Source organism: Pteronotus mesoamericanus, unplaced genomic scaffold (genome assembly GCF_021234165.1).
Source record: "Pteronotus mesoamericanus isolate MK-2021 breed Mesoamerican mustached bat unplaced genomic scaffold, CSHL_Meso_final contig_46, whole genome shotgun sequence".
NCBI lineage: Eukaryota > Metazoa > Chordata > Mammalia > Chiroptera > Mormoopidae > Pteronotus > Pteronotus mesoamericanus.
In genome coordinates this window covers 623,822-650,657 of record NW_026555170.1, presented here as the reverse complement: position 1 = coordinate 650,657, position 26,836 = coordinate 623,822, and the positions used below count along the sequence as shown (strand labels likewise).

At 39.3% G+C, this 26,836-nt stretch overlaps 1 protein-coding gene across 1 annotated transcript in view; it reads right to left on the bottom strand.

Moving 5' to 3' along the window:
• The window catches only part of LOC129074121 (T cell receptor alpha chain MC.7.G5-like), a 261,147-nt gene extending 241,532 nt beyond the window's left edge, over positions 1–19,615 (bottom strand). The window contains exons 1-2 of the mRNA XM_054577788.1: positions 19,567–19,615; positions 19,017–19,318 (exon numbers count right to left, since the gene is read on the bottom strand). Coding sequence (XP_054433763.1) covers positions 19,017–19,318; positions 19,567–19,615 — 351 coding nt within the window. The remainder of the gene's footprint in view (positions 1–19,016; positions 19,319–19,566) is intronic.
• Positions 19,616–26,836: the final 7,221 nt, after the last annotated feature.

Below are 26,836 nucleotides of genomic sequence, written 5' to 3'. Positions count from 1 at the left end.
AAAAGTCAACTGGGAGGCCTACTGATTGGCAGTTCCACTCCTTTCTGACCTACAGGGGCCTCCTGGATTCTTAGAGAGGTCAGGTGAGGTGTGGGGAAGGCCTCAAGAAGGAAATAATGATCTTGCTTATTTGGTAGGTAGTCATTCTAACAATTAGTTTGAAAATTAAGAGACATGAGAGTATTTGTATCCTGGGTTTGTAGACCAGGTATTTGCATAAGAGTTTTATTCAATAAATTTGCATTCAGATCTTTTCAATTAGCCTTTTAATTTTTATTATTATTTTTTATTTTTTTAAAGGCTGAGATGATTCAGCTGTCATTTTCTATTTTAAGAAAATTTATTTATTTTTAGAGAGAGGGGAAAGGTGGGAGAAAGAGAGGGAGAGAAACATCAATGTGTAGTTGCCTCTCACGCACCCCCTACTGAGGACTTAGCCTGCAGCCCAGGCATGTGTCCTGACTAGGAATCAAACCAGTGACTCTTTGGTTCACAAGTAAGCACTCAGTCCACTGAGCCACACCAGCCAGGGCAGCCTTTTTATTTTTTTGAAGCCCTTCAGTGAGAATCTTTCCACACATTGTGCTAAATAAATATCTAGACCAGATGACACTTGACACTTCAGTTGACATTATTTGTTCAAGAAAAATTAGGTGAGAAGCCCCTAATAGAATATTCTTTATGAAGCATTTTTCTTCCCCCTCTCCATTGGTAAATGCTATATGTTACATTCATATATATTAAAAAAACTGTTCCATATTTAATAGGAATTATTTGTGACAGTTGCAATAAATGTATACTTGTTCTCTAATGGAAGACTAATGAGTTTTGACTATGAGGCAGTGAAGAATGAGATCTCATATTCTCAGGAAAGACATGTGTAGGACTCTTCTCCATTCCCAAATCTATTTTCCTTTTAATCAAATGTCTACAGTGAAGAAAATAAAAGTTAAAAAAACCACATTTTCTCATTCATTTCAGAATTTTCCTTGCAGGATGTGATACAGAGCCAGTGAGCTAAGCCTCACAGCTGTAGTTCCTGCAGTACAGGTTTGCTGAAGTCGCAGCTGCAGGTTTGGGTACAGATTGAATGTGTGGGGGATCGCTGTGCCTCTATGGCACAAAAGCAGGCGGCAGGGAGGCCTCATTTGAAGGCTGTGATATGATGGCCTTAGGGATCAAGAGAGGCTATAGTTGCCCATCCTTTTTCACTACTCCATTTGAGACTGGTAAAAACAGAAATCTCAGGCTTTCCCCAAGGTCCTTTCTGTAACAGTGTGCATGAAGTAGTGCTTGAATGATTGCAGTAGATAATGCAGTCTTCTCCCTCCCTCATGGGTGCTCAGGGATGGAGGGTTTTGTTCCACTTTCACTTCTCTACCTAATCCCCTTCATATAGAACAATTGAGAAGGAGTTCACTGATTATCCCTATACACAATTCCTCCTTAGGAAACCTCAAGTAAATCACACTGAACCTTGCGTCTACCCTGAACACTGTATGAAAATTCCTTTACCCTTAATAAACTCTCAACTCACAGTCTAATTGAAGCCACAGAATCACTGCTAATAGCTTTCAATTATTTTTCCTTTCTGTCCAGTTCACTGTAGACTCAGATTTAGGTGCCTTGAAAGCTAACCAGGAATCGCAAAATATGGTAGTTTTGTCTCTCTTTACAGAAGCATGATTTTAATAGTTTGTTCTAGCCAATTAGAATCACTTCAAGCAATTCATTCAGTACCTCCTTTTGGTTAAAAAAAAAAAAATTCTATGAATAGTTTTTTCTTGTGAATGGAAACAGTGCCCCCTTCAGGATATTTAGAAAAATTACTGAGAAAGTAATCCATAAAATAGTGTAAACAAGTAGAACTTGCTTTTTGTAAGTTAGGAAGGAAGGTGTTTCTAAAAATTTCTTAGCAAATTAATTTTTTAAAATATCATTTATTTAGTCAGGACATGTATCAAGTGACAAAAATGTAATTCACATAAGCTTAGGCAACAAGAGAAATGCATTGGCCCTTCTAACCGTGGCAAGCACACAAATGTATGTGGGCTTCCGCGATCCAGAATGCCAGGGAACTGATTCCTGCAAAGACTCTTACTTCCATTTCACTTCTCTCTGTATATCAGTTTAATTTACTGAGACCAAAAAGCAGGAATGTGATTGCAAACATTTTCTAGCTGGGGATTATCTCACAGTGTATCCACCAAAGAAGGACCAAGGATCCCTCTTTCCCATTCCAAATTAAAAAAAAAAATTCTAGGCTTGGGTTTTGCTTATCTTAGACTGACAGGTTTTCTTCCAGGGGGTCAATTCGTGACTGCAGCAGGGTGTACATGATATGATCAGCTCAGCTGGGTCAGGTGTCTACCCTTGGGTTAGTCAGGAGTGCCTAAGGTGGCTACATAGTAAGATGGCAGCTGCCATTCAGACCACATAGTTACAGTTTATGTTTTATAAGGAGGGAGTTGCTGTTCTAAGAGGACAAAATAATAGTAGTGTTGTCTCAACTGCGTGAACTACTGGTGGGGGAAGATTGGGAGGGTAGAAGGTTCTCATTTTTTTAGGACTTCCCCAACCAGTGTAGCTACTTTTGATGAACTGGTCTGTTTATGAATTACCTTGTTTTCCTACAAACAGTGTATCTTTTCTGCACCTTGTTAACTCTTGGAGAACATCATCACAGCTTCGTCAGGTCCTCACTTAACTCTTACACAAAGTTGAGGGAAAAAGAACAAAATATGATATTAATACCTAATATGTACTGAGCTTCACAATACACTAAGCACTCTGCCAATTGAATGAATAATCTCATTTAATCCTCAGAACATCTGTATTTTACAGTAGAGGAAACTGGAGCTCACATGGGTTAAATAATAAGCTTAAGGTCACATAGCTGGGATAGAATGGAGTGGGATTCAACCCAACTGTCTAACTACTGGGCTGATGCCTAGTCCTTTGTGCTTCTGTTTAGGTGTAATAGGCTTCTGTTTAGGATTTGGGGGCAGTAATTTTTCATCCATTGTACTCACTGCAGTCAATGTGGGACAACTTTATATATCTAATTTCTTAATCTTCAAAAAAAATCTTAAACTCAATCCTCTATGTCTCAAGCAAGGTTCCATTGAAATTCCCTTTCCTGCATGAATTCTTCATAGTTAAGAGAACCATCCAATACTGATTTTTCTCTTTGACAACACTTGAGGAAAAAAAATAGATGTTAAAAGAAATAAAGACATTGTATTCAAAAGTGTGTGCCAAGCACCCACCAAATATCAAGTGATGTGATAAATGATGGGATGTGAGTATTAAATAATTTCACAAGATCTAGTCTTGGTATTTAAGGAACTCACAGTCTAGTGGGATAAACGTACTTTCACACTGATGATAATACTATGGGGTACATGTGATAATGCATAATAATATGTGTCTTACATTGAGTTTCTGCTCTATGTCAAGCATTTGCCATTTACCTAAAATTATAAGTTAGGAAGATTAAAGTAACATGTAGAGAGCCAAAATTAACAGTGAAAGAGATGCATCTTTTTTGGGGGGGTATAGGCTCTATATAAACTTAAGAGAGAGAGAGATTATAGAAGACCATAGGAATTTAGTGCAGTCTCTTCGGAGGAGTTGCAATCCGAAGAATGCATAATGTTGGGGGTGGGGAGGAGAGAAAGAGGGAGAGAGAGGCAGAGGTGGTTGGGGCTTGGTGGGTCAGGGGAGAGTCAAGAAAGAAAATTCAACAATGAAGAACAAGGAGAACATGCTTTTCAACTTGCAAGAGGAATTGAGAAGAATCAAAAGACAAAGTATTGGTGGTGGAAATGCTAAATAAAGGATGAATCTAAGAGCACTTAAAAGAAAAAAAAGAAGACAAGAATTGATGCTCGATTATAAACTCTAAAAGTTTCAGGCCTGAATAAAGGGAGGATGTGTTGCTCTTTACAGAAACTAAGAAGTATAGAGAGGGACCTGAATTAGGAAAGTTTTTGAAATTGAGATAATAGTGATATATTAAATGAAAATGACCAAGGGAGAGCTGGAGACAAAGGACAGAATTTTAGGTAAATGGCAAATGCTTGACATAGAGCAGAAACTCAATGTAAGACACATATTATTATGCATTATCACATGTACCCCATAGTATTATCATCAGTGTGAAAGTACGTTTATCCCACTAGACTGTGAGTTCCTTAAAAACAGGGACCTTCTCCTAGTCAGTCTTGATTTCCCAGTATCTAGGACATGATAGACCCAGGGCTGGTGTATTTATTTGTTAGAAATAAAGTAGGGTTTCTATAACGCAGACTGGGTGGCTTAAACAACAGAAATTTGTTTTTCACCATTCAGGAGGTCAAAAGTCCAAGATAAAGGTGTCAGAAGGTATGATTTGTACTTGGCAACCTTTTCATTGTGTCCTTGTCTGTTACCTGTGCTTGAGTGCCCACGGTGTCTCTCTGTGTCCTAATTGCCTCAATTTATAAGGACATCAGTTATATTGGATTAGGGCCCACCTTAATGGACTAATTTTAATTTAAAGGCCCTATCTTCAAATGCAGTCACATTCTGAGGTGCTGGGAGTTAGGGCTTCAACATATGAGTTTTGAGGTGACATGATTCAGCTCAGCCCATACAGTAGGAATGGAATTTTTCTTCAGAAGAGGGAAAAGAGAGCTGTGATAAAGTACTTGGTATATGTGTAGTATCTATGTGCTGGGTACATGGAAAAGGTGGAAGAGGCAGAATTCAGGAATTTTTTCCTTATGATCCGATGCAGATTTTGAAATTATTAAATAATATAAATTTTTAGAAATTTTAAATTAAAAGGTTAAATATTTCTTAAAATCATTTAATCACGATCTATTTATACAAAGTATTAACTGATGATTTAAAATTTTCTTCCTTAGATGAGGTTATCTCTACTTTTTCATTCTTTTTAAACTATATTTTATTGATTATGCTATTACAGTTGTCCCAATTTTTTCTTCTCTTTATCCTTCTCTGCCCATACTGCACCTCCCTCCAGTATTCCCTCCTCTTAGTTCATGTTCATGGGTTGTACATATAAGTTTTTTGGCTTCTCCATTTCCTACACTATTCTTAACTGCCCCCTGTCTATTTTGTGCCTACCATTTATGCTTCTTATTCCCTGTACCTTTTTCCCTCACTCTCCCCCTCCACAGTGATATTCCTCCCTGTGATCTCCATTTCTGTGATTCTCTTCCTGTTCTAGTTGTTTGTTTAGTTTTCGTATTTTAGGTTCAGTTGTTGATAGTTGTGAGTTTGTTGTCATTTTACTGTTCATAGTTTTTCATGCCCTTCTTTTTATTAGATAAGTCCTTTTAACATTTCATATAATAAGGGTTTGGTGATGATGAACTCCTTCAGCTTGACCTTATTTGGGGAGCAGTTTATCTACCCTTCCATTAGAAATGATAGCTTTGCTGGATAGAGTAATCTTGGATGTAGGTCCTTGCTTTTCATGACTTTGAATACTTATTCTCAGCCCCTTCTTGCCTGCAAGGTTTCTTTTGAGAAATCAACTCATAGTCTTATGGGAACTCCTTTCCAGGTAACTCTCTCCTTTCCTCTTTTGTTTTTAAGATTCTTTCCTTATCTTTAATTTGGGTAGCTTAATTATGATGTGTTTTGGTGTGCTTCTTCTTGGATCCAACTTCTTTGGGACTCTCTGAGCATCCTGGACTTGTATGTCTAGTTCCTTTGCCAGATTGGAGAAGTTTTCTTTTTCAAATATTTTCAATTTCTTGCTCTTCCTCTTCTCCTTCTGGCACCCCTATGATTCTGATGTTGGAACATTTAAAGTTGTCCCAGAGGTTCTTTAGCATCTCCCCATTTTTTGAATTCTTGTTTCTTCATTCTATTCCAGATTGTTGATTTGAGACCCACTTTCCTTCCCTTCACTGTTGGTTCCCTGTATATTTTTCCTTATTTCACTTTGCGTAGTCTTCACTTTTTCCTCTATTTTGTGACCATACTCAATTATTTCTGTGAGCATCTTGATTACCAGTGTTTTGAACTGAGCATCTGATAGGTTGGCTCTCTCTTCATTTCTTAGTTCTTTTTATGGAGTTTTGATCTGCTCTTTCTTTTGGGCCATATTTCTTTGTCTCAGTGCACCTGTTACATTGCAAAAGGTGGAGCCTTAGGTATTTGCCAGGGTGGGGCAACCCACATTTTGTTATGGTGCTGTATGTGAGGGAGGGATCAAAAAGGAAACACTACTGCTTGCTCAGTTCTCTGCTGGCTTTCAGTTACTTCAACCACTACCCACAAGCAAATTGGGCCCTTCTGGTGCTGATTCCTGAGTGGGTGGGTTTGTGTACATTGTAGGACCCTGTGGGTCTCTCCATCAAACATTCCTGTGAGGCTGGGAGTTTCTCCTGCTGCTGCAATGCCTACAGATTTTTACAGCCAGAGGTTTTGAGGTTTTCTTTTTCTGTGTTGGAACTCTGGGTTGCACAATCTGTCTCACTCCCTAGTTGTTCCTCCCAGTTTATCCCCACACAAATGTGGGACTTTCAGCTGCCGTCTTACTTGCCCAGTTCTCCAGCCACTGCCTTGCTGTGCATCCTCTCTGCCCTGGATGCCAGTCTCTGTCCCTCTTACCAGTTTGGATAAATGTTTCTTCTTTAACTCCTTGGTGTGGGATTTCCATAGAGTTTGATCTTCTGGCATTCCTGTTTTTTTTTTTTTATTTTATTTTAAATTTGTTATTGTCTTTCTTTTGGTTGTGTGAGGAGGCAAAGTGTATCCACCCAAGCCTCCATCTTGGCTGGAAGTCTGTTGCCCTATTTTGCCTTTTATTTTAAATCAAAGTCTTGCTAGATAGAGTAATTTTGGTTGTAAGTCCTTGCTTTTCCTTACGTGGAATACTTAATGCCATTCCTTTCTGGCATGTAGTGTTTCTGTTGAGAAATCAGTTGACAGCCTTATCAGAGCTCCCTTGTAGGTAAATAACTGTCTTTTGCTGTCTTTAAGTTTCTCTCTTTGTCTTTCAACTTTGCCATTTTAATTGTGATGTGTCTTGGTGTGGACTTCTTTGAGGTCATCTTTTTTGGGACTCTCTGTGTTTCCTGAATGTATATGACTTTTTCCTTCACCAGGTTAGGGAACACTTCTGTCTTTATTTTGTGAAACAGGTTTTCTATCCTTTGCTCCTTTTCTTCTTCTGATATTGCTATGATGTGTATATTGTCACTTTTCATGTTGACCTAAAGCTCCCTTAAACCATGCTTATTCTTTTTAAGTCTTTTTTTTTTTTTTGTTACTCTGACTGGCTGTTTTTTTTCCACCTTGTCTTCCAAATCACTGCTTTAATTATCTGCTTTCTCTAGCCTGTTTTAATCCCTTCTAGTATATTCTTCATTTCAGATATTTTTTGTTGCCAACTGTTCTTATTAATAGTTCCTGTGTCATTTTCCATGCTGATGTAGTTCTCACTAAGTTTCTTGAGCATTCTTATAACAATTACTTTGAATTCCATGTCTGGTAATTTGCTTGCCTCAATTTCATTTAGCTCTTTTTCTAAGGATTCCTCTTTTGGAGGTTGTTTTTTTGTCTCTCAATTTTAGCTATCTTTTTTTATTTGTTCCTATGTATTAGATCTGTTTTGACTCCCTGTTTTTGCGGAGTGGACTTATGTGGTAGGGGTCGTGTAGTGTGGTTTCCTTGATCTCCTAAGCTGGATGCTCTAGCAATGTCCTTTGTGTGGGTTATGTGGACTCTCTTGTTATATTAAGTCCTGGTTGTTATTGGCCCACTGCTGGTGGGAACTTCCCTCTAGCTGGCTGGCTGAGAGGTTCAACCACCACCATGTCTTGTATGCTGTTGTACAGGTGCTGACAGAACAAAGCAAAACAACACATAAAACAAAACCAAAACAAGCAAATCCCCCAACAACAGCAGCAAAATCAATGACAAAAGAGCAAAGAACAATAAAAGTGAAAAGAGATATAGAATGATAAAGAAAGGGAAACACAGAATGAGAAAATCAAAAGAAAGAAAAGTGATTATGAGAAAAGGAAAAGAGCTAGTACGAATAATGACTAGAAAGAGGAAAATGAGAAAAAGAGACAAAGAAAGATAAAGAATAACAAAAATAATAAAATGGAAAAAGAAGGAAAAAATGGAGTAAGCAAAGATAAGGATAAAAGAAGAGATAGGAACAAAAAATAGAGCAAGAAAAATGGAAGAAAAGAAAAAAATTAAAAAATTATAAAAAGGCCCTGAAAAATAAAAAAATAATGAAAAAGGATAAAGTGGAATTTGTGTCAGCAGAGTTTAGTGCTTGCCTTCTGGATTCTCCCTTTGGATATGGCTCCAATGTTGTCTGAGGCTGGTGTAATCCAGTGTCAGGTGCTGTCCATGTCTAGCCCTTGGCAGCCTATTCAAAGCTACGAGTGATTCACAGTTTGTGGCTATTTCCTTTGGGTTTGGCTATGCACAGGATGGGCCACGCTGCACTGCAAAGCTGGCTTTTATCAGCACCGGGTCCAAGAGTGGGTCAACAAATGTCTGAGACACTACAAGATCCTCCTCTGCTTGCCTCTGTTTGCCGGCCTGCTCTCAGTCTTAGACTAGTCATTGACCTAACTGTTTTTGAGAGGGTTCCTGTGTCTCCCATGGGACGTGCCTTTCAGACTTCAGCGAAGATGGTGGGTATATTCTCCTGCACCCAAGCCACCCATCTGAATCTGTGCTTGATTATTTCCCTGAACTCGGCAGAGCAGAGCCCCTAATAGGCTACTGGGTAGGGCCTCCAGAGCCTAGATTTTGGGTCTGTGTGAAACCTGGAGGGTGTTTCTATTGCTCTCCTGTGAGGGGAAAGAGCCTGTCTGGTTCTTGGGAAAGTTTACGGAATGGCAGTGCCTTAAAGTCAGTCTCTGACAGTCTGAGTCTATGTTGCTCTCTCCTCAGCAGGAATTAAGATGCACGATGGGAGAAAAGAAGGGAGAAAAGAAAGAAGAAAAGAAAAAAACCCCAAACAAAACAAAACAAAAAGAGATGCAGGGTGGGGTCAGCAGGATTCCAGAGGATGAGGTGAATGTATTCTACAGGGTGAGTTAATTGATTTTCCCCTGAGAGGGGCTTGCTCTTCTCAAGAAAGGTGGCTGCTGCAGTATTGGGGTGTATCCTGGCATAGAAATCCCCACAGCTGCTCTCTCACATGTCTCTCCAGTGCCTCCCACTCCAAACTCTCCTCACGCAACTCCAGTCTATGCTGCTTTCCCTTCTCCAGAGCCCAAGGTGAGTGGCTGTGAACACAAAACCTATGCTTCGACCCCTTGAAGAAAATAAAATAGTGACTTTGTCTCCCATGGGCTCTGTCTCTCTCAAGCAGACAAAAATCTCATGGCATCTCATGGCTGAATGCTACGAGGGTGGCTGACTCTGGCATTGGTGCTGCTCCGTGCTTCGGAACCCAGTGTGGGGTCCAGGCTACGCTCCTCTCGGAGGGAAGCTCCCACAGCTGTGCTGTAACCTTAGCCCACCACCCTTGTGAACAAGGCTGGGCCCTTGAACCACCTTACCCTTGCACTAGTCTTGTCGTGATTTTTGTCCATCCTTGGTCAAAAGTCCCTTTTAGGGGGTAATCTTCGGGTTATTTAAAGTGACTATTCCCTTCTTTAGTTGTATTTCCAATTTGGTTTTGAGAGGAGGTGTGAGAAAGATCCTACTATTCCACCACCATCTTGTAACCTCACCTTTTTCATTCTTAATGTGTCTCTGTGTTTTCTCCTTTTTTACTTTATAGATTTTATATAACTTTTGGATCATTTATAAAGTCTAATTTTTTGCTTTTAAATTAATTTCTACCTTTAGCTTTAGATTTTCCCTTCTTTGTTTTATTTTGTTTATTTTTAAAAATTTCTTGAATATTTGTCTCCTTTATTGTACTCTTTACTTTATTAATAAATGTATTCAAGGCTTTACATTTTTTACAAGTATTGCTTTGAATGAGTCCATAGATTTTTATATGTACTATTATCATTAGTGTTAGTTTTTAATGACTAACAGTTTTAACTTTTAGTTTTCTGACATAGAAATTACTTAGTGGTTGATTTTCTTGCCATTCATTTATTGGCTATCTTTTAATTATTAATTTCTAGTTTATTGCATTATGTTTAGAGAATGTGGCTTTTATGAATCTTTCTAATTGTTCCTTTGAGTCATAATACATGCTCATGTTTAGGTAAATGTTCCATAGCTGTGTGTGTGTGTTACCACGTACAAATGATTAGGCTATTTTCATCTCCCTCTTTCTCTTTCTTTCTCTGTGAAATGGATATTAAAGTATCCCATAATTAATATATTATCAAACTACTGTTGCATTTCCAACAAATTCTCCTTTACATTTTTCTGTGCAATATTGTTTTTTGAATAAAAGTAGACTCATTTGTCCACCCACTTATGAATTCAACAAATTGATATTGAGAATCAGTTATGTTTCAGATGCCAGGTTGGACTCTTAGGCTATGGCAATGAGCGAGACAGTTTCTGATGTTGTGGAACGTGCAGCCTATTAGGGAAGGCAAAATCAATACTCATTCAATGATCGCCTCTGAGTGTGGAGGATGCTGTGGCAGGAGGAGTACAGGGCACTGTAGGAAGCTTAGCAGGGAGTTATACCTGAATCAAGGGGGCTAGGAAAAACCTCTCTGAAGACGTAACATTTAAATCAAAATTGACACATTTTAGAATCTGAAAGCTGACAGTATCATTCAGGGTTCTAGCAGGAAACTTGTGTACACACACACAAAAATGGAAAATTTGAGGAAAATTTAATATCGCACTGATTATAACGTATAAGCAAACTGTAGGGAACGAATAAGGGGATAGTAAGGTACTTTGGAACTAACATCACTGCAGGCCTAAAACAGAAGGGAGAGAGCAATTACTGGAACCTGGAGACAGACTGTTTGGAGAATCTGTCTTAAAGAGCTGACCATGGGATAGAGGGTCAATGTCGGCCTATGTCACTCTCCCAGGGTGGAAGCTAGGGGAATATATACCTTGACCTATGGCCCTCCTTCTCTCTGATCTCTGTGAGTGCTTCTCTTGGGCTGAGACCAACTAATAATCAAAAAGCAAAAGAGCTTGTTGGTACATTCCCTATAGGTCAGCCACCTGGACACAGAGCAGGATGCGGAAGGATGGCAAGAAGACCTGGAAAGGCAAACAGGAGAAATTTAGCTTCAGTCCAATATGAGTGAAGGGAGAGACAGGAGATGAAGTCAGAGAAGTAAGTTCAGAGTTTCGGATTTTGTCCTATGGGAAACGGAAAGTCATTGATTAATTTTAAGCAAAAAAGTGAAATGATCAGATTTGCATTTTTAGATGATAACTGGCTACAATGAGGAAAATTCCTTGGATAGGATGACGGCCTTTTTCACTGGATGGGGTACTGGAGAAGGACGGCCTATAGAGCGGTTAGATAAAGAGCTCAATTTTAGTTCTGGGCTGAGAGGGATCTTAGCTAGGGTTACGAATTTGACAGTACAGAGCAGTTAAGTGGTGCTTGAGGTTTAGGAGTTGATGAGATAGCCTAGAATCTGTGGGTAGCATAAAAGTAAAATTATGGACTCCAGAACTCAAGAAATTGGTAGAAGAGGTACAGTCTTCAAAGGAACAATAAAGTAAAAATTGGTAGGCAGGTAGGGAAAAAATGTGGAGAATTTTTCGAAAAAGTCATGCTTTTGAATCATTTAATGATAAACGTGCTCCTGGCATACCCTAGATGAGTCACTATGGGATTTTGTATCCAGGATATCAGGATAAGGTTAGTGAGGTCATTTCAAGTAAGAGAGAATTTGATGACATCTGATAGAGTTTCTTCATCTTCAGGAGTGACTCTGGACTAGAAATCTGAAACCCCTCTAAGGAAGATAGGGTTACAGTGGATTTTCTTCTTGCAAGATTTCAGTGCCTGCAGATTCTGTTTTTGTGAAGTTGCTGGGAGCTAGACCGTGCCATGTGGCTGTGAAGAAAGGTATACAATCATGGGATTTGACACTCTTACTATAAATGAATCAGCTACTTCTGTTTGCCTCCATTGCTAAATTCAGACTATTAAAAATACAAATGATTCAAGACTTCCTTCATTTCATTTGATTTCCTCTGACAAGAAAATATTTAAATGTTAGGATATCAAATTAAATAAAAAATGGTCAGCTTCCTTTCTGCTCAGCCTAGATGTATATGAAACCAGGATTTTATAGTTTAGATATTAGGAAGTAATTACCAGATTCAGAGACACAATGGCCTTAAATGTGTTAAAAAAATAAAATTCTAATATTAAATAGTGAGACTGTGTCTAAGTTTTATTAAATTTCTTAGTGAGAGAGCTCTTAATAAAAGAGCTGATTCCTTATGTTCTTAGAGAAAAAAAAAGTACTGAAATTTTTTTTTCAGGGTATGAACTCATAGCACCTTTACCATTTTTTTTTAGGTTAACCTCTAACATAGGAAAGTGTAACCCATATGAGCCTTTTATCAGCTATGGATTGCCAGGTATATATGCTGTAATGACAAAGTTACATTTCCCAAGAGTGTCAGGTAAGCCCTCACTAGAAAATGCTCTTGAAAAGTAGAGGGAAAAATAAACAACTACCAATCATCATTTTTCTTCCCAGACTGGGACTTTGCTTTCACAATGTTATTAATCAATGACCATGGCATTTAAAGCTGCTTTTCCTGACATAAAGATATATGGTTGAAATGACTGTATCATGCAAGAGCTCAATCCTGGTAGTTTCTAACTCAACAGTAGCTATTACTCCAAGCCAGACATGTTAAACAGGTTTTAGGACATTTACTGATTCCTTGAAACTTAAGTTTCTTTCCTTCAAATTTCCTGCTGATTTCCTCAACCCTCATTACTGAATGAAGACTTGCTGAGAATGACTCAGTAATATTTTGAGAGGTCTATGCAGCGATCTTCAAACTAGGGAATAGACATGCATTTTAAGGGAGTCAATTTCTAGATCCCCAACTCCTCTATGCACATTTTCCTAAAAATGATCTGCCTGAGAGCTTGACTGGGATCCTCATTTCTTACCTCATTTCACGACTGTCCTTCTCCAGCGTTATTTACGTAAGAAGGACTCTTTCTTTGCAGCAGAGTTGAAAAGGAGTTAAAAGCAGAGTTAATGCCCCTGTAGGGCATTAAGGAAAAGAATAGTTCTTTTTATTGGTGCTAGGGGAGCCTTCTTTAATCAAAGCATTATAGATCTGACCCCAGTCAATTTTATTAAGAAATTCATTTCCAAAGAATGCTTGCCTTTTATGGTAAAAACCTTTTAAAATTATTTTTAAATGTTTTAATCAAATGTACATTAGTAATAATTACAGATAGCCACAACTAAATCCAGGAAAAATAACTATTACAGAAATATGATCAGAAGAAATTGAAAATTTTTCATTTTTATAACACATTTTTGTTGCAGATTTTTTTGTGATCAATTAAAGACTTTTTAAAGAAATATATATTATGTTAAATTCTGTAAGAGAAGTTGAATGAAAATATGACTTTAAGAAAGAAGAAATATAAAATCTTTAATTGTTAATGAAAAGTTTGTGCATGAATTTTAATTGGATGTTGATGGGTATCAAATTACTTTGGTATTAAGATTTCATTGCATAGCTCTGACTTGTATAGCTCAGTGAATTGAGTGCTGGCCTGCAAATTGAAAGGTCACCAGGGTAAATGTCTGGTATACAGGCCAGGTCCCCTATTGGGGGTGTGTGAGAGGCAACTGATAGCTGTATCTCTCGCATGTACATAGATTTTTTCTCTCCCTCTCTTTCTCCTTCCCTTCCCCTTTCTCTAAAAATAAATAAAATCTTAAAAAAGAGATTTTATTGCATATATTTACAAGTTATTATATGACTTTTTAGAAGGGATTGTATTTATTTCTAGAGAGAGGAAAAGAGAAAGGAAGAGAGGGAGAGAAACGTTGATGTGTGATAGATACATCAGTAGGTGGTTTCTCACATGCCCCCAACAGGGGACCTGGCCTGCAACCTAGGCATGTGCCCTGACTGGTAATTGAACGGGCGACCTTTCAGTTCGCAGGCCAGAACTCAATCTACTGAGCCATGCCAGCCAGGGCTATATGACTTTTATTTGAAAATGTCAATATTTATATATTGGAATTTATAACCTTTATAGCTATTTAAACATTAAAGTAATTATAAAATATTTTGGAAGTTATCTAAAAAATATGTGAAGGTTTTATAATTTTTCAAAATCTGACTGCTATTAATGTAATGCAGTGATTGGTCTATAAACATGAACAAACTTTGATGACAATGCAGAATTACTGTCAATGTACGTTTATGTTCAATCTTCTAACCATTCTTTAAAGTTGTATCTTCTACAGACTGGTGGAAAATATCAGTCATTGAAATTCATGCAACTTCTCAAATGTTTTCCCTTAAATTTGAATCTGAATGAAGCATGACAGAACAAGAGACTTTAGATCTGATATCCCTCACTTTTCTGAATTTGCAGATGTTCTATGCAAGAAATTATCAAACAGTATAATTCTGAGATACTAGACAGGGCATTATCTCCCTCAGCGTCACCATTAAGCTGCAAGTGTTTCCTTCTGTCAAAAGAGGTTTAAACTCCTGTTGCTGTGGTCAACGAAAAGTGCTGATTCCTGGTGTTGCAGAGAGAATGAAGCTCCCAAAGAGAAGTGAGACAAGGTGAGAGAGAGAGAGAGAGCAAGCGAGTATTAAAGCTCCACGCTGTCGGTTTTGTTAAAAACCAAAGCAGGATACACATGTTAGCAAAGCATATTAGTAAGAAGCAAAATATTGGTGATATTATTTGAGCATTTGGATCCAGCCCTTCCTAAAAAGGAGTTAACCTGGCTTTTCAGAATTTTTTAGCAGCAGCATTTTTGTTTTTTGCTTTAGTTACTTCAATCTGCATTCTCTCTTATTTGCATACAGATTTATGTGAAAGCATTTTTTATTTCTCAATTTTACTTATAATAACCCCAGTTTGGTAATAATATACTTATGCTCACCTGTTAAAGTTATTGATTGAGTAAACTAATGTATATTCCAAAGATGTAAACTTTCATAGCTCTGGGAACTTATGTTATGGGCAAACTATTCATTTATGTGGGAAAGTATTCAGAATATGTTAGCTTTTTGCTGGAGGAAAAAATTGGAAAAGAGCATTGATACCAATACTCAGATATATGAAACAAATTTTAAGAAGTTCCCCCCAAAAGAATTTTCCTGTGATAATTTAGAAAGGTTATAAATTTCTTTTAAACTGTTGCATTTTTCATTGAGTTACATAGCATGGCCCTAGGGACGTTTATTAATGCCTACCAAAAACTGTATATTAAAATTGAAGTATTATTGGAAAATGTATTGGACAAGGTTAACATATTGGATATCCACAAAGGAAATAATTATAAACTGATGTTAAAAAGGCACAAATTCCCTATGTAAAAAAATCAATAATGGTAACAATGTTAATTTTACTTCAAAACTTATTAAGAAAGATAAATCAAATCAGGTAGTATGCAACTACTATCTTAGAAAAAGTGAGAACAGGCTGTATATACTTATACTCAGTGCAGCATTGTTTTCATGCATGTATTTCTTTCTCATAGTCTATCTATGTGTCTATCAAATAAATGACACTGAGAGATGGTAGCATTTTGCCACTCTTTGGGGGCAGAAAAAGGTCTATTGATTAATGAGCTATACATACAATGTGTGATCCTAAGTAAGTTAACCTTTTTGAGCTTTAAGTTTCTCATATAAAAATGGGATATTAATAGTACCTACAGCATAGATTTCTTGAAACTACTAAATGAAATAATATATGTTATGCATCTATTAAAATGTGGGGCACATCTGCATACTCAGTATGTTAGCTACTACTACCATTATTACTGCCAATGTAATATTTTCATTACTATTAATTATCCATATGCCAAATAGTCTCTTTTTCTTTGAGTTAGTCCAGAGTCCCTAGTTAACATAGCTATAAGGATGGCAATATAGAAAAGTTATTATTTTTTATTTTATCAGGTTTAATGAGAAAAATATTATTGACTAATTAACTTCATTTAAAAAACTTAAAAAATTCATAGCTGTCAATTAAGGAATGTTGTAGGCATTGTTGCTCAATAAGCATAGGAATAAACAAATAAAATTCAGCCCCTGATGACTACAGCTTGCATTTTAATGGGGATACAGTGAAAAATACATGTATAAAAATACATATTAAAGACATATAAAAAGACATATAAAGTGTTACATTTGCTACATTAGGAACATGCATAGAGTTTTAGTTAGGGTTAAAAAAGAGGAAGTGGTCAGTTCTACGTGGGCAAGACAGTAAGGACAAAGATTCAGGGAAGATGGGAAGCCTGAGAACAACTTGCATCATAGTGAAGTGGTTGAGCGGTAGGCCCTCCATACTGAGGCACCGTGCCCACCAAGGCAGCGCCGCAGGACACAGTTTCCTGGGCTGGGATGATGGGGGCAAACAGAAGGAGGGCAAGGGGAGCATGGCAACGAGTGAGGCCGAATTATTCATCAGGGGATTAATCAGTTCCAGTACATAGTTTTTGATCATTTACCCTGTCAGGTGCTGGGGATACTGTAGTGGCCTCTGTTTTTTGGTCTCAGCTTTATTGAGATATAATTGTCATATAATACTGTGTAAGTTCAAGGGTAAAATGTGTTGATTTGATATATTTATATATTGCAGGATGATGGCCACCATAGTGTTAGCTAACACCTACCTCACATAATTACCATTTCTTATTTGCGGTGAAAATATTTAAGATGTACTTTCTTAGCAACTTTCAAGTATATAATACAGTATTATTAACTAAAATCACCATGCTGTACATTAGACTCCCAGAACTTACTCATTTTATACCTGCAAGTTCATACCCTTTGAGTGGTCTCTCCTTTGATGGGACTTACATTCCAAAAAATAACAGGTTCCTTCTGTGGGAAATGGGGCTTTAGTGAAGGGGAATGAACACCATCAGATTCTTATCATAGGCAGGTCACTCGGGTGACTATGTGAAGGCGTGTTTGAAAGGGGACAAAACTCAGGACAGAGAGACTAGATAGATGATTATTTATTAATTTACATGAGAGCAGCTATACAAAGGCACTAGAAGCAAGGGTGAAGAGAAGAAATAAGCTTTGATATGAAACTTGGTAACTGGCTTGGTGACTAATTGGACTGAGGCATAAAAGAGAGGGTAAAATATGAGTGACACAGAGTATTTTGACTTATGTGAGAGGCGATACTTTCACTGAGTTTGTTTTCTAATCCACTTTGCAAGACATTGAAGAGCCTAAGGTACTGAGCCTGGGCAAGAGCGTGGTATCTAGGAACTATGGTTGGAAGGGGTGTGTCAAGAATGAGCGGTGGGAGTAGGTGGGATTGTGGGTACTGGGGAGGCATAGCTTGCCCTGGGCTGTGGCATCTAAAACTAAATGGGAGTGCTCCAGATGGCTCCAAGCTACTTAAGGAGACTAGGAGGGTAGTCCAAAGCTATAAGGGTGTGGACCTATGGCAGGCAATAGGAGCTCCTAACGGGGACATAGTGAACTCACAGGAGGTCCAGAATGTCCTTTGCATGGCACCAGCTCTGGTTTTAGGTCCAGTTTGGGTACTAATCCCTTGTGCCAGTACTAATAGTTGGGGGATGGCAAGGTATTCTTGTAAATGCTTATTTTTAGTTATTATTTAGTAACCTGCCTTTGGTAACCCTTGGCCTCTTCCAACTTCAATAACTTCCACCACTCATTCTAAACATATCTCCAACCTCAGCTCTGGAGACCACTCATCAGACAACTATTTCAGTCGTGGAGTATCTTACCCAACTCTCTACCACTCATTCAATGTGGACAGATAGAACGAAAGGCTCCACGGGGTAGGGGTGGGGGGCCTTAACAGTAAAAGCTACGTAGTGGGAGGTTGTGGACATATAAAGAAACGTTGGTGTTATTTTGTCCATTTAATTCGTCCGTTAACATAAGCAAATGGGAATCCTTTCCAGGGCCAGGCTTCCCAGTTTCTCAGGGGATCTGAGGTGGTGAGTCTGGTGATGGAAGCTGCTTGGCCCCAAGTTTAGACCTGGTTCTTTCAAATGATTGTCTCATCAGAAGCAAGTATAGAATCACCAGAAGCACACCTGTTTGGGGGTGAGTCCTAGCAGCACATGAAATCCTACTTGACAGTTGTTTGTTCTTTTCTCTCATCTTTTAAGATAAGACAAATGGTGCATTAAATAAATTTAAGATATACATGGTAAAATTAGATTAAAGTAAAAAGGAAAGACTGATCAACTGGAAGATAGAGAGAGAGAGACGTGATAGAGTTTTTCACATTGTTTTCTAATTAGAAAGAAGATGTATACCAAAAAATTAGATAACCTAAGCTGAGAGGTAGAGGGTGGAAAAATTCTACAAACTCAACAATGGCAGATTTTATTGTACTCATGAGTAAGGCTGAGGAGGGAAAAATAAAGAAAAAAATAATTGTGGAAAAAATGAAAAAATTCAGTTTTGGATATGGTGACTTCATTGTGATTGTGGGACATGCAGATTGATAATAATGAGAGTGATTTGCACTCTGAAAAGATTAAGACAAGATTATTGGAAATAGCTTTAGTTCAGACTATGAGAGTCTCTGGATAGCAGTAAGGCAGTATCTGACCTGTCCTATGTAAACACTGGATTGTGAGTGTTAATTGAAATAAATGCATGTGAAGGTCCTTTGCATAACTATAAAGCATTGTGTGCATTCACTTTTTTTTATTACTATCTTGAGCAAAACAGCTTGTAGACATCATTTCTATGTTCCCTATAGTCAGACAGATTAGTATTTCTTTTCTCCAGAGCAGTGAACTATTTCCTCTCTCTGTTCCTGTTACACCTGACACAGGCGCTGAGGTCTGAGGTTTCTGTTTGCCTCTCTCTGTCACTCATCTCACTGTGCCCCTGAGAGCACAGAAATACACCGCTGCATCCTCCAGCTGGGAGTCTGAGATCCTGAGGCTGAAGTGTTTGCTTGCTTTCTGGAAGTTCACAGCGAAGCGTTTATCTGTTGCGTTTTGTTGTCTAAAAGCTTCTTGGAGGATAATGAAAATCATCTCCCCGCTGGGAGGCTGTTTGTACCAGAACAAATAATAATCACTTCCACTAGTGTCATATGTGCAGGCCAGGGTCGCAGTCTGTTCCTCCTGCACAGACATTTCTGGTTGAGGCTGAGTGACCGTCTGGGCCAGGCTGGATCCTGTGGGAAGGAGGACAGAAAGGACTGAGCTGGGTATGACACCAGAGAGACAAAGCAGCAGACTCAGAGCTGGTTCCCATCCCCACCTGCCTTTTTTCTTTTTGATCTAGACCTCAGGTAGGACATCTCAGCTTTCTGGCTCCCCATAGCTAGGCCCTGTGAGACAGGCAGGTCCTGTGATATTAATCTGCTCCTGTTTCTGAGCCCTATTAGAAAATATTATAAATAAAGACTTACACCTTCCTTACCGAGACATGTAGAGGCCACGACTGCCCACAGCAAGAGAGCAAGCGCCATGCTGACAGCTCTCCCTCAGAGTGAGACGTCTATGCTCTGCTCTGGGTGCCCCTCTCTGTGCTGGGCGACAGGAAGTAGTATTGCAGTCGGGGTGGGGGGTGACTGTGTCTCATTGAGGAGTTTTCTCAACACCTTTTAGTCTTTGAGAAAATAGCCCCTTGATTATAATTTTAAATGAAAATAAATAATGTTTTCTGAGTTCTTTCATCTAGGATGAAAATACAAATTAAGAGCTGGCAAATTAATTTCTGATAAGACCTAATCTTGGAGAGGAGACAGGACCTGGAATGGCAAGCAGAAGTGGCAGGGTTTCATTTGCAACGGTGGCAAAGTCTAAGTTTTCTTTCCTTTTAAAAATAAAAATGACAAAGCAAGTATCATATATACAAATAATTAATTATGGGTAATAAGACACTTGTTTTATTTATATATTCAATTTTTATATTTTTATAATTTCTCAAGAGAATGAAAAAAAGATGTTCGTGACTGAAAAGAGCACTGACTAAACTCAGAAACTCCCTATGTCATGTCTTATTGTGCTATTTTTTCCAAAGATACTTAAAAAAAATAAGCCCTTGTTGGTGCTCTATCAGGAAATTCTGAAGTAACTATTGAAAGAGGTCTCACCAGCACTAAATTGCGTCAAACAACTCTTTAAGAGTTGCTCTCACCACTTGTTCCATTTTGAGAAAACATTGTGAAAAAAACCTTTTTTTAAAAATAGTACCATAATTCATTAGAATTTTTCAAGTCCAGAGGGATTGACAGAGATACTTAATTCCAGAGTTGGATCCTTAGCTGTATGGACAAGGTCCCTCTATATTCCAGGCACTGTCTGAGCAGCATGGTTCTCTGTAACACAGTGCTAAGGGGCTGAGCCTCTCCACTCAGATGTGCAGGGAGTCGAGGGTGTTGGGACCTGCCCAAAATGAGGCTGCTGGAATTGTGCCCCAAAACCCAGTTTGATAGCAGTGGGAGAAGGGACAGCAGAATTTATTCTAGATCATCTCCTTTCTTGTCTTATTATTTGAATTCCTATATCTTTGTTTTGAATCTCCAAAAAGCAATTCCAATATGAGGATTTGTGTAAGCAGTTTATGTGCAAGTGATTCTATCAAACAATGGTAGGGAGTGAATGAGGGAAAAGAAGTAAGTCAATATAGGGTGTTGTCATTAACCAGTTATTACAATGGGAAACTGGACCTTAACCCAGCTGGGTAACTCTGGGATTCAGTATAACATATCCTTTGCAGTTACCCGAAGTGAGGCATGAAGGAGCTGGGAAGATCTATAAACTCACTATCCATTGCTGGCTGAGGGCTGCTTTAGGAACTAAGCACCATCTTGAAGAACAGTTCCCCAACCTCTCTTGCTTAAGCTGAGCATTTAAGTTGTTCTTCTAATGTTCTGTTAGGCTAGTGGTTTGTGGATAACAGTCTATGTAGTAGGATCAGTATAGCCAGTGTCCTGTGCCCACTCTCACACCCTCTTGTACAAAGTGGGTCTGTTGAAGCAGAGGGATGGGAAATCCTTTCACGATCAGTCAGACACTCTGGGCCCTCAGTGTGTGCTGTTTTGTGTGGCACTGAGGAGGGAAAGGCAAACTCATACCTAGGGACATGTATCAACCCCAATAAAAAAAGATTCTGTCACCTCCAGGGTGGAAGCGGTCTAATGTAATAAACTTGACAATAGGTGGCTGGTGATCTCCTTCAGGGGGGATTCCATATTGAAGGCTCAGTGTGGTATCTACCACTGACAGGTTGACTATTTGGGAGCTGAAGTAGTGACATCCAGCTTGGTGAGAGAAAAGCATTCTCCTGGGCTCATGGAGAACCTCTATCTTGTCACCTTGGCTGTTCTGTTCACAGTTCAAGCACTGAAGGGGGCAGAGGCTGGTGACATCGTCTGCGTGGATTATCCTGCTCACCTGGTTATCCAGTGAACCCCCTGCAGGGGATGCTCTCCTGTGGGTATGGATGTAAGACATAATGACCCTAACAATTTGTGCCCACGCGCATTGCTCCTTCAGTTCATGGTCACCCTTAGTGTGGCTCCTCCTCCTCCTCCCACCCACCTACCCAGGGTTCTGACCTTAGGAAAGACAGGATGCTGGGCGCTTGTCACAGACTCACTGTTGATAACCTCTGGTCACACGCCTTTGGCTCTTCCCATTCAGCTGGTTGACGTTTTCCCCTCCTGAGGAGAAACCAGAATATCTGTCCTATTGCGGTTCCTTCTCATGGTGTCCTTCACAAACTTTACACCAGTTTGCCTCAGTTTTAGTACTTGACCTTCCAGATTGGTCTTTTTAGGATGTCAAAATATATTTTCCTTCATTACTGATGTTGAGGGTCATTTCTTTTAAGATATGGTGTTTTTAATATATATGTAAAATTCTACAAGGTAACTCAATGGCAAGAATTTTACTCTGTTTTCTCTTTGTTCTTTTCATGCTCACTCCTTTTTGACATTAAGCCTCAGGATTTTGGACTAGTTTTAACAGAGTAAGAACTTGACACTGAGAAACAGAATACATCAGATGCTATTTGACAATATTATGTATCTTTCTGCAAGTGTCTTCAAATGAAAAATATTTGATGTTATGCTATAAAAAAACCTGTCATTTTTCCCTTTGCTCAGAGCAAAGTTACAGTCAGTAAGTTTGCAGGGTTTAGGTGCAGGGTGCAGGTGCCTGAGCTGCACTGTGTGCCTGCTGCACACAGGAACGTGGTGGAGTCACGGAGCCAGGAATCCCTCATGTGCAGGGAAAAGTGCTGGCCCTCGGTGTTAAGCTTGGCTGTGAATTTTCCGCTGTTTTTTTCTTTCTCATTTGACCACATTTGCATCAGGTTGCTGAGGCCTTTCCCAGGATCCTGCCTGAACCACTGGAAGAAATCGAAACTGCGGTCTGTATAACTACAGTTCAGGGTGAAGCTCTCTCCTTCCAGGACTTTCAGGAAAGCTGGGCTCTGTTCCACCGGTGCTTGTTGTTTGGACCCTGGTCAGGAGGAGAGAATAGGTTTACATGCATAAGACACTGTTCTTTTTTTTCCCTCCCCTTAGTTGTTCTATTTTCCTTAGAATGAGGCCCAGGCTGTCCCTGGGATCCCTGGAGGTTTCTTTAGCAGCGGGGCCCCATTGCTCTCGCTCGGCCCTTCCCCCCCCTCCTCCCTCCCCCTCACTCACAGGTTGGCTGCACACACAGGAGCATCAGTGCAGCTCCCAGGGGAACCGCCATTCCTGCTTCTTCCTGCAGCCTCTGAGGGTTCAGGTCGGAGGCTTGGAACTGGCCGTGTTCAGGGGGCTTAGGTCTCTGTTCCAGATTCTTCTGCTTCTTTTGGTGTGGACACCCCCGGAGATCTTCATTCTCTTGTCACAACCAATCAAAGACTCACTTGTCACATAAAAGCCATCATGAAAACACCCCTCCTGGCTGCTCCTGCTCAGAGTTCTAGCTCCCAGCCTGTCCCTGCTGTCAGTGGAAGCGCTGCCCCCATGTGGTCTGAGCTTTCTCATTAAATTTTTTTCTTTCCATTTCCCCTTTAGTACAAACTAACTCATTCTGTTCCATGAAGGGAATTAGAACATAGAGAAAGGGGAAAAAGAAAACCCAAAAGATAGAAAACAAACATAGTCTCAAAGTGTCCCCTGGGGATGACTGTCTGAGTCTTCTTAGTGCCTGGTCCTCCCTTCCTCACCCTCCTCAGCTTCACGGCCCTCCGTGCGGGTTCTTTGCCTGTATGACTCTGGGCTGCATTCTGAGGGGTATAAAGAAAAGTTTGAGAGAACTGGGTGTTTCTCTCCATTGGTCGGGGTCCACCTTGCTTTGTTAAATTTCTTAACCGGAACAGTTTTAAATTAGTTAAAAGAATTAGACCTCTCACAAATTCTCTCTAAAAATATAAAGAAGGGAACTATAATACCGCTTTTAAAAATATATTCTCAGCTTTGACAGAACAACCTATGGGCTCAATCTGAGAATGCTAATGCTTTTGTAAATATCTAAGTCTCTTCTACATTTAGATCTGGACACCTGTATAAATCTGGCAGTTTCTCATGTTTTACATATTAGACACCTGAAACCCTATGGTCTCCTATGTTTTCAGCAAGAATTGGGGACACAAGAAGATGAGAGATTCAGGAAGAAAATTCCCCTCTATTATTTGCATTCAGCCCTCACTCTGATGACTCTAGGTACCTACTGAACCACATTTCCTCAGCTGCATCCCCTGGAGAAACTTTGGCCCTAGCAAGCCTATTGCCATCCATGCCCCTCTTCATTTCATACTACGGGCCTGAGGTAAGGGGCTGAGTGTCTGTGATGAGTAAAGCCGTGACCTTCTTTGATGTTAATTGCATATGCCAGTCTTCCGTTCTTCATATGTGAAGCAATATAAAATAGGGAGACTGCCGCTTCTAGCTTTATTCCTGGAGCACTGTTTAACTGCAGCTCAGTTAGGAGTTAGCACCCTCTCAGAGATGCAGGTTGATATGAACTGTGCTTTACCTTCTCCTGCCCTCTCATTGCTGCTTGGGAAAAAAACAACAGGCACATGGGGGTGCTGTAGGGGAAGCTGGTTGTTTGTAAATTGCTACACTTTCTTGGGCATATGATTGTTTTTTTTTCCCAACTTGAACAGTTGGCAAATCACATCAAGTCTGCCACTGCAGAAAAGCTAGCAAAACTTCTAGGTGTCTTAAGATTTTCTCTCAACTGATTAGAACATTTAAGAATGTGTTCAATAAAAGAATTTTAGTCTGGGAAGAGAGGAAGGAGTAACATTTACAGGAGAGTTTCCCTTGGAATTGTCTTCTCCCCTGTCTCAGACGTGGTGACATTAACATTCCAGATCATTACCAGCAGGAATAGCGATAGTGAAAGGTGATTAACAATTTTCCCAGGCAATGATACACAAGGGTTGTGCAGGCCAACAATAAATGATGAGTGTCTCTTATGTATTTATTCACATTAATCATTTGGGATATTTATTAAAATGTACCAAATTGAATATGCTAATTACACAGTTGAGGAGACTAAAGAAAACCTATAAAATTAACTCTAGGGGGCAGTGTATGATAGGCATCAGCATTTACTACAAAGAGAAGCAAAATGTAGAAGCATTGTATTTGCGGTGAGCATAAGTAGCTTGCCCTGGCAGGCTGGCTGAGGTGGTTGGAGCATAGTCTCACATACCAAAAGGTTGTGGGTTTGATCTCCTATGGGGGTGCATATGGGAGGAAACTGATGATTTTTCTCTCACATTGATGTTTGTCTCTCTCTATCGCTCCTATCTTTTTTCTCTTAAAATCAATATGCATATCCTTGCATGAGAGTGAAAATAACAAATACATATTTAAAAAAGAGTAAGTAGCCTAATTACGGGCATAAGAACTAAGAAGAAAAATTATCGGATCAATTCCATTGATGCAGAAACATCATGTTACAAAATACAAGACTTTCATGTTAAAAACACTAACAAAAGAGTTAATAATTAATTCCTTAACATAAAATGCATATGCTGCACTCCCAATTCATCACCTATTGATGGGGAAATGCTAGAAGCTTTCCTTTTAAAGTTAGGAGAAAGGCCACGATGTCCAGTACTTTTCCCACTATTTCACACTGTGTTGTGTGTGTTAGATAATGCCATCAGGCCAGAGACAATAGTGAGAAGCATAAGAATTGGAAAGAAAGAGTAAAAATATCATCTGCATATTTGCAGATGAAATGATTACCTATCAGAAAAACCTAAAAAAGGGAAGAGAAATCACTACCAAAGGACAGGTTATAATATAAAAAGCAATTTGAAAACTCTATCATTCACATGCAAAAACAAAAAACAGTTAAAAGAAAATGTGAAGAAAACACACATTTTGTTTTAAAAGTTATATTTATTGAGCGTTAGAGAGAGAGAAAGGGAGAACCATTGATTTGTTGTTTCACTTAATAGGAACCTACATCCTTGACATTGGATGATACTGTAAGAAACTGAGCTACTCAGCCAGGGTTGAAAGAAGCACATTTTCTATTCCATAAGTAGAGAGGGGGGTGGGGTGGGGGGAGAGGGAGAGAGAGAGAGAGCAAGAGAGAGAGAGAGAGAATTTAAGTGTGAATTAAAACTATGCAGACAGGTCAATTAAATGGAATAGCAAATCAAATATTAGGCCCAGTTGAGTATGGAATTTAGTGTATGTTGACAGCATCTCATCTCATTGCAGGGAATGGGGGAATGTTTTTCAAACAGTGTATTGTAATAATATGTATCTCTTTTAGATATGGGTGGCAAATGTAATCATCACAGTGCCCCGTTTCAGACAAGTCTTCATGTACAGGTTCCTGTGCTCATGAGTTTTTTATAGTATTTTCTGTACTCTTCAAGACTTTCCATGGGTTACGCAAGCAAAGATAATTCTAATGGAATATATATACACACATATATAAAATCTCCTGCTTGTGATCCAGATGTTATGCTGCTTTTTCTTTCATGTTTTTTCCTACCTTTATCCTTGCCCTCAGAAGTTGGGCTGACAGGTGGAAGAGAATAAAGGACTCTCCATTCACTCTCTCCTGGGCTGAGTATCCTTGTCTCCTTGGTTGTTGAAGCTTCTCTTCTTCTGTGTGAACAATCCCATGATGTGGAGGAGAAATTCTTGCCTCTTCCTCTTGGTTCTTATCTCTGTCTAGACAGGGTGGCAAGTATCTCATGACAGTGTTAGTGGTTTCTTCAGGGGCTACCGAGCCCTCACTTGCAGTTTCCGGGAAGGAGAGATCAGCCCCAGGGTCAAGCGCTCCCTCACCACACCCACACTTGGACACTTCATGGCCTGTTGCTGTGAGGGACTTCTACCTTGTGGCACCTGTTGGAGACAGGTGTGGGTTCAGGCAAGTTGGTTCAGAACCCAGCCAGATTAATAACTTACAGGAATTCATGTAAAATTGTTTCAATAAAAGAATAAGAAGGAATGCTAGTGCATAGTCCTTTAGCTTTGCTGTCTTTCTCCTGCATTTTATATTTGCATAAGAACTTGTCATGCTCTCTCTGACCTCACCTAGTGAAGTGGATGGCGGCTGGACTAGGTGCCTCCAGTCATATAGGAAGGTGTTGTGTGGACTAACTTATATACTTTCCTTCTGCACAAGGTTTGCATTTCTTCCAAAGGTCACTTATGCTCCCAGTCTCCCCTGTAATCTCTCTTTTGTTAACATCAGATTGTTAA